The following is an 8967-nucleotide window of genomic DNA, read 5'->3' on the forward strand; positions in this document are numbered from 1 at the left end:
AGCACGGGAGAGGGCCAGAGATAAGTATTCTCTTCCCTGTGCTCGCGAGGGTGTTTTAAAAAAAAATTGTAGTTCTCCCTCTGATCACCTTTAACGAAGGTCGTTAAAACCTATGTGAGTGACGATGGGGTCAATCCATTGTTAACAGTTATGTTGTTGGCTCAGTCTTTAATGGTATTCCCAAATTAAGGAGTGTGGCTTTCAGCATCCTCATCACAAGCTCCACAAACCGTGATGGCTTGCCAACTTCAACATGTCATCACCCCCCGTTCCTGAAGAGTGACTTCAACCCTGGTTTCAGCCAAATGCAGCCTAGAAGATACTGCTGTGGGAATCTACCTCTCTCTTGTTATTAAACATTTTTTCATATTAAATACTTTTTCCACATGTTGTAGTGTTACAGCCTGAATTTAAAATAGATTAAATTGAGATTTTGTGCCACTGATCTACACACAATACCCCAAAAGTGGAATTTTGTTATTAGACATTTTTACAGATTAATAAAACATTTAAGCTGAAATCAAATAAGTATTCAACCCACTTGTTATGGCAAGCCTATATACTTTCAGGAGTAAAAATGTGCTTAACAAGTCACATAATAAGTTGCATGGGCAATAACAGTGGTTCATATGATTTTTGAATGTTTACCTCATTTCTGTACATATAATTATCTGTAAGGTCCCTCAGTCGAGTAGTGAATTTCAAGCACAGATTCAAGCACAAAGACCAGGGAGGTTTTCCAAAACAATGTCTGATTTTTGGTTTAGTTGACACCCAAATGTCTCTCACCGCGCTTTCAACCATTTAAAAGCACAGATCATTTTAAATGTAAATACATTTATTTTATTCAAAAGATTATTTCAGTTGAGATGACATTAAAAGTACAAAGCGCAAGTGATCAATGCGTTCGAGATTCTATGCAGATTATTACAGCAATCGTGAAGATCTCCACAGACCCTGCGATGACCTATGCATGGTAACTTGAACATAGATGCTTTACATGATTACATAAGAAGACATGTATAGTGTTACTGTAGCCTCATTTTAAGGTTGAATGTTACATTAGTTAGTAAGATAGCCTTAACTTTAGGCTATTTACTGTATTTAAAATGTGATATTGAATTGTGTTTGGTTGTTAACGCAACCAAATACAAACCTTTTTACAATGCAAAGTCATCAACAGCTATTGTTTCAATTCAACCCAGGAATCAACTAAAAATAGACAATATACTGTATATTAACCTTGGGTTTCTACCTCTGAATGATTTCAAATGTAATGTTTTTTTTTGTAATATTGGATTGTGTTTGTCAATGCAACCAAATTTCAACATTTGAATGAGATGTACACTGTATCTTCTGCTTGGATAGTTCCATCTGTGCCACTGACTTAGTTTGGCTTTAATTCCAGTTTGTTTACAAATTAATAATTAATATGTTGGATTCACATCTTCATCTCAACCAAAAATCAAAGCTAAAGAGTAGGACTAAATCAAATCAAACTTTAAAAAAAATTAAATTCATGTTTGATTTGATTTTACAAATAAATACATTTTACAAATCAAACCAAATCAAATGTATTTCTATAGCCCTTCTTACATCAGCTGATATCTCAAAGCAATCATTACAGAGGCTGTACCCAAATCATCTCTTGCCTACTACATACTAAAACGACACTCTTTGTACTAATTGTATTATATCTCACTAGGCACAAACTGGTTGAATCACTGTTGTTTCAACCTAATTTGCCAATGTATTGTGAAGTGGAATCTACATGGAAAATTCATTGGATTTGAAAAAAGTCATCAACCAAATCCACCACTGGTGTGCGTGGCCAAAGAGCTCTATTTTCATGTCATCTGACCAAAGCACCAGTTCCAATCCAAGTGCCAATACCATTTAGCGAACTCCAGGAGTCTACATTTGTTGGTTGACATGAAAATAGAGCTCTTTGGCTACGCATATCAGTGGTGGGTTTGGCGTAGAAATGAGAATGCATGAGAAGAAAAGAAGCCCAAACTTACTGTAAAATATGGTTGTAATTCTTTGATGTTATGGGGCTATTTTGATTCCACTGGTCCTGAGGGCCATTGTTAAGGTCAACAGCATCATGAACGTTACCCAGTACCAGGATATTTTTGGCCAAAAACCTAGTTGCCTCTGCCAGGAGGTTGAAACTTGGCTGCAAGTGGATCTTCCAGCAAAACAAGAACCCCAAGCACACATCAAAATCAAGATTTTGCAATGGCCATCTCAGTCTCCGAAACTTGAAACCCATGGAAAACCTATGGTTTGAATTGAAGAGGGCAGTCTATAAGCACAGACGAAGGATATCAAGGATCAGGAAGGATTCTGTATGGAGGAATGGTCTAAGATCCCTCACAATGTGTTCTCCCTCCTAAAATATATACATTTTTAAAGGCTCAGTGCCATTATCCTCACAAGGTGAGGTATTGAAAGGAATTTTGATCCCTACCTTAAAAATGTATTTATATTACTTGTTAAACAAAATCTCTTTCTCTGTGCAATACTTTCGTGCGATATGGACGAGCCCTCTGCAGTCAGGTTGGTTTATATATATGTCTTTGTCTGTGATTGTCTTTAGCCAGACCTACTGTATGGGGTCACATTAACATTCATACGTACACTATCTTGTCCATGGATATTAGCACAGCAGCGGGAAGTAGGGGTGCCTAGGGTGCTACAGCACCCCCTGATAAATCAAAATGAAATAAATAATAATACAAATGTATATATATATATATCAACAACAGAAAAATCCCACAAAAATAGTGAAGTAGGCCTTTATTACTCCCGTATCACGGAAGAAAAATAGTCCTCAGTCAAAATTGACATTTGTTTTTTTACCGCAAGAAATGCTTCATTCTGCAGGAGCTAATATTATAGTAGCCTATGTGAGAGGTTATAGATACAGTCAGTGTCCAGATGTCAGACTATTATTCAATTAACCCATCGGAACAGTAGACTGTATAGCGCCTCACAATCATCACGCATAACATAGCAGGCACTGCTATCATCCTCTTTTACAACTTTAACGTTAACGTTCTCTTCCCAAGTTCCCAAAAGCATTTGGCAATTGGTGTGTATTTGGCGCGCTACAGTTAGGCCATAAAGCTTAGGCTACGCACTAACGCCAGGTAAAAAACGATGATTGAAAAACCTCAATTTAGCCGATAGATATGAATTGCACAAGAATTACACATTTATGGATTTTTTTATGCATTGTTTTATTTTTATTCAGTCAACCAGCGCATTCACTGATGTTTATTACAGTGCTAAATGATGATGAGTCATTAATTAGTCATCAGAATGCCATAATGAACAGTCACGTCATGAAGCATGAGACAGTCCATATCATGATGATCCATCCTCCTGTACAGCATTGCAGACAGGTGTGGATAGGCTCCCCCAACCTTCTTTAAGTGGAATAAAAAAGACCCTGGCAATTTCCCCAGCAGTCTCTCCCAAGCCGCTCTCCTGTCTGTGCAAATTACATGTTTCCCACTTTTCACTGTCTCCTGGGGAGATCATAGCATGCATCGGCTCCACGGCTCAACGTACACTAATAGGACCAGAGACAGGCTTCCCCAGTATGCAAATGGGAGAGATTTCACTCTCAGACTCAGCATGACAATCATTTCCCTGAAGAGGATGATGACTGCTCAGGCTTCCTTGTCTGAGTGAACTCAGGGTCTCATTAATGTCAGCGGATAGGTTCAAGAGACAGGTTTAGTATCAGTTATGATGATTAACTAGTTTCTTTAACACTGGTTGGTTATGTATCCATAATCCTCCACTCTATATTCACTCAAAATGAAATGTAATGATCATATCTTTATTTTACAATCAACATTCGTTTTTTATTATGTATATGTAAAATATTAAAGGTGGCTGTTGTAAAGACATCTGATTTCAAATTCACTGTCTCCTATTTTCGGGGGCCGTTCAAGAGGATAATTGGTGAGAGATGTCTGCCCTCTGCTGGATATACAAGGTAGTAGCGACAATTCTGCTAATAAAAACTCAAACTGTACAAGGATCCATAGGGACAAATAAGGGGGGCACTCTGGTCAAATACTTTGCCCTTTGAGTGGTTGACTACTTCTATGAGGTGTGCAGACGAGTCCAAAGTAAACCACACCACCCCAACCACTTCCTGCCAGCACACACAAACATACAGTACACACACACACACACACACACACACAGAACACACACACACACACACACACAACACACACACACACACAACACACACACTCACAAACACTTGAATGTTACCAACCTCTTGGTATGTGTTGTTGGAGGGGGTAAACTCATTGTGTTGCATAATTTATGTTCCATATTACCTTACATCTTTACAGTGCCTGTTTGTTTGGAAACAAAAGCAGTCATTAACTATTGACTGGATGATTTTGAAGTGAAAAATGATTCCGGGCGTGTGGATCCGGAGCGGGTCATTTGTCGCTGAAACCCCTGGAGTCTGATTTCAGTCTGGTGAGTAATATGTGATAGTTCTACTGGTTTTATTTAGCGGGGAGATATTAGTACGGGGAGGGTGTATGGAGTTCAGAAACAACAGACAATGATTGGTGTGTGTGCCGTTCATTCACACACAGTATGGTATACACTTGTAGTGATATTTGAGTTTACTTATACACCGTATTTGCTATGTTTTTTAATATAACATGTCTTTTCTGTACAGAGATGAAAAGAAAGAGTGAAATGAGTTGACAAACTTCAGTAAACTGATCGTGCTTATGATAATCAGGACATTGATCACAAGAGTGCGATATAGTCTTTCCTCCACAATGCAGTTCATTGTATTTGTCGAAATGTTAAAACTCCAATAAGGTTAACAGAAATGAGGAAATAACATAGATATCTATCAAAATAGCCATCTCTCATTGCACCTTCTTTAGTTCCATCAGTAAGACATATTACACACATAATATACATGCAAATACTCTCTTGATGAACAAAAGAACAGGGCCTGGTTTCCCAAAAGCACAAGGCTAAGTTTATCATAGAACCATAGGATCATATGGTTCTAACGAAGAACTTAGCCTTAAGATGCTTTTGGGAAACCGTGCGCAGAACAGTCTCCAATAACAACACGTGGGTAGCCAGCGTTGTCATGGTGCCTTGCCGATGATTAGAATGCTCATGAGGAAGACCATAATAAAAAAGATCCACATGAAGAACCTGTCCATCACCTTGGCAACCCTCTTCCACTCCGCCCCCTTGGCGCAGGTGGCCCTCTGCTCCCGGAAGCAGTTGGCAATGTACTCCACGTTCCGCACCAGCTTGGAGTCCACCCCGGGTAAGCTGCTGCCGTGACTACAGAACACACAGGGGCCAAAGGTTACTGAGGCCACCGCAGCAGCGACCACGGCTGTCTTTTCATCCTCCGGACAGCAGGGCGGAGCCTCCTTGCAGCAGTCCCCCAGGGGGAGGTTCCTGTTGGACTCAAAGCCCTCGTATTTGGAGCTGGAGAGATGGTTCTTCTCATCTCTGGTGATGTGGTGTTGGTGTCGGGGCTTGGAGTGACGTTGGGGTCCAGGAGTCTGGGGTCTGGGGTGTTTGTGTCGGTACTGGTTCTCTCGGCCGCTGTTGCCCTCCGGTTTCCCATTGGCCTGGTGGTGGGGGCTGACGTTGGGTTGGTGGACATCGTCCTGGCCAAAATGTGATGAGGAGGAGGAGGAGGAAGAGGTGGCAGTGGCACAGTTCTCTCCCACCTCGTAGACAAAGAAGATCTTGGACATGTAGTCGATGATGAGGACTTTGGCCCAGTGGGGGACGGGTTTGGCCTCGGCCCCACAGAAATGGATGTTCATGATGAAGATGGTGAGAGCCGTGGAGGCTGTGATCATCGTCATGGTAGCGATGTAGTACTTTCCTGTGACATACAGGAGAGGGATAAATGAGTTCATGCACATGTACAGCATGTGTGTATGAGATGCATGCGTGTATGAGACGTCACGTGTGTATGAGATTTGCGGTGCGGGTGAGAGAGTTAGAGAAAGATTAAGAGACGGGGGGGGGGGGGGGAAATGCGTACACGCTCACCAATAAGCGGCACACTCTCGGACGGCGGCATACTCTCGGCCACCATGAGCTGGAAGACAGTCAGGGCCAGCAACACGGTGACCCCCAGGGACACCTTCTCCCCAGAGTCAGCCGGCAGGTAGAAGCCCAGCGGAGCCAGGAAGGAGATGAGGAAGCAGGGCAGGAGAAGGTTAAAGATGTAGAAGGAGGAACGGCGCTGGAGCAGGACGGTGTACGTGATGTCAGGGTAGGGGTCGGAGCAGCAGCCGTACATAATGACGTTCTTGGTGGCCGGCATGCCGTGGCATTCCCATTCAACGTTCTCCACGAAATCAGACAGGTCCCCGCTGTCCATGCCCATAGCTATGTCAACCTGGGAAGAGACATAGGAATAGAGGGTGAAATATAATAGGATCGTAATAGCGGTGTTTTAGCAGGACATGTGTAGTGCGCACACACACACACACACACACACAATGAGTTTGTCTGCATCGATAATGGCAGAATGATATCACCACACACCGAGGAATGTGTGTGTCTGCATGTCTGCGGTAGGGCAGTCTGAAGCAGTAGGACAGGGCGGTGCACAATTGGCCCAGCGCCGTCCGGGTTTGGCCGGTGTAGGCCGTCTGTCACGCCCTGACCTTAGTTATCTTTGTTTTCTTTATTATTTTGGTTAGGTCAGGGTGTGACGAGGGTGGTATGTGTGTTTTTGTCTTGTCTAGGGTTTTGGGTATGTCTAGGTGTGTGTGTGTAGTCTAGGCATTATGTAGGTCTATGGTGGCCTGGATTGGTTCCCAATCAGAGGCAGCTGTTTATCGTTGTCTCTGATTGGGGATCCTATTTAGGTTGCCATTTTTCAGTTTGGTTTGTGGGTGATTGTCTATGTGATGTTGCATGTTTGCACTCAGTGTTATAGCGGTCACGTTCCTTTTGTTATTTTGTATTGTTTGTTAAGTGTTCTTCATTATAAAAAAAGAAGATGTATTCACATGACGCTGCGCTTTGGTCTCCTCACTACGACGTTCGTGACACCGTCATTGTAAATAAGAATTTGTTCTTAACTGACTTGCCTAGTTAAATAAAGGTTAAATAACTAAAAAAATATATATATATGATCTGTGGATGGATGCCCATCCTGTATACCTGGTTGCCGTTGTATGTCCAGGAGCCAAAGGTGAGGTTGCATTCCTGGCTGTCGAAGGGGAAGTAGGACACGTCCACCACACAGGAGCTCTTGGTGATGGCCGGAGCATCCCATGTTATCTCCCCATTATAGCGCAGCACCACGTTAGTGTCTACCGGCCCTGAGAAGTCATCATCTGCCCTGAGGAGGAACAGGGAAAGTAGTACCTGTACACTGTAATAACATGGCTATTATCTTTGACATTTTAGTCAGAGTGATTTACAGGAGCAATTAGGGTTAAGTGCCTCGCTCAAGTGCACATCGACAGATCGTTCACCTAGTCAGCTCGGTGATTCGAACCAGCGACCTTTCGGTTATTGGCCCAACGCGCTCAACCACTAGGCTACCTGCCGCCTTACCATGTCATTACTATAGTATAACATCCTTCTACTGTATATGGGACCATCTTCCTCAATATATATATACTTTGCATTAATACATGACCAATTCATGGACCAACAGTTATTGTGAATAAGGGAGGTTGTTTCTAGATAGTATAAGTCATTCCGATATCATGATACTGTGGCTGTATATAGCTGTGTGACGTACGGGCGTACTTGTTATAGAGGACGAGGTCAGGCCTCCACACCAGGCTGCTGGGGATACGTATGACCTCCAGGCCATCGTAGTCCTCCTTGTCCCACCTCAGGTAGGCATCGTGCCACGTCTGACGGATCCACAGGTACGCTATCAATACCTGGTTCCTCTCGTCCTGCATACATAGACACAGTAATAAACATACAGATAGATGCAGGTTCACACACACACACACACACACACACAGATGCCGCAGACACGCACACACACAGACACACACACACACCGAGATGCCGCCGACACACACGCACAAACACATACACACTGTCACGTTCCTGACCTGTTTTCTTTTGTCTTGTATTTATTTAGTTGGTCAGGGCGTGAGTTGGGTGGGTTTGTCTATGTGTGATTTTCTATGTTGGGATTTTGTGTTCGGCCTGGTATGATTCTCATTCAGAGGCAGCTGTCAATCATTGTCCCTGATTGAGAATCATACTAAGGCAGCCGGGGTTTCACGTGTGTTTGGTGGGTGATTGTTTCCGTGTTTGTATTCGTGCCACACGGGACTGTTGTCGGTTGTACTCATTTTTGTTATTTTGTTTCGTGTTAGTGTTCAGTTTCGTTTTAATAAATGATCATGAGCACTACCCACTCTGCGTGTTGGTCCGATCCATGCTCCTCCTCGTCTGAGGAGGAGAACGACTATGACGACCGTTACACACACACACACACACACACACACAAAGCATGTGGACACACACAGGTAAGGGCAATATGCTACTGTACATGTGTATGTCTCTCTTCCCCTCTATCTCTCTCTCTATCTCTCTCTCTCTCTCTCTCTCTCTCTCTTCCCCTCTCTCTCTCTCTCTCTCTCTCTCTCTCTCTCTCTCTCTCTCTCTCTCTCTCTCTCTCTCTCTCTCTCTCTCTCTCTTCCTCTCTCTCTCTTTCTCTCTCTCTCTCTATTTCTCTCACTCTTCCTCTCTCTCTCTCTCTTCCTCTCTCTCTCTTTCTCTCTCTCTCCCTCTATTTCTCTCACTCTTCCCCTCTCTCTCTCTCTCTGTCACTCAATAACCCACTAAAGTCTCAGACTAGCTGTCAGACACAGTGAAACAGTGAAACCCAGACACAGCTGTGGTTTAGGGAGTATCACTGCCAGAACCTGATGCACTGCTTAA

At 43.1% G+C, this 8967-nt stretch overlaps 1 protein-coding gene across 1 annotated transcript; it reads right to left on the reverse strand.

Moving 5' to 3' along the window:
• Positions 1-3255: 3255 nt before the first annotated feature.
• Positions 3256-8495, reverse strand: LOC139574189 (neuronal acetylcholine receptor subunit alpha-9-II). Its single transcript, XM_071398533.1, has 4 exons — positions 7810-8495; positions 7213-7393; positions 6088-6439; positions 3256-5917 (listed from the first exon to the last, which is right to left on the reverse strand). The coding sequence occupies exons 1-4, from the start codon at positions 8106-8108 to the stop codon at positions 5154-5156; spliced, it is 1596 nt and encodes a 531-aa protein (XP_071254634.1). The 5' UTR covers positions 8109-8495; the 3' UTR covers positions 3256-5153.
• Positions 8496-8967: the final 472 nt, after the last annotated feature.

This window comes from Salvelinus alpinus, chromosome 4 (genome assembly GCF_045679555.1).
Source record: "Salvelinus alpinus chromosome 4, SLU_Salpinus.1, whole genome shotgun sequence".
In the NCBI taxonomy this organism is placed as follows: Eukaryota; Metazoa; Chordata; class Actinopteri; order Salmoniformes; family Salmonidae; genus Salvelinus; species Salvelinus alpinus.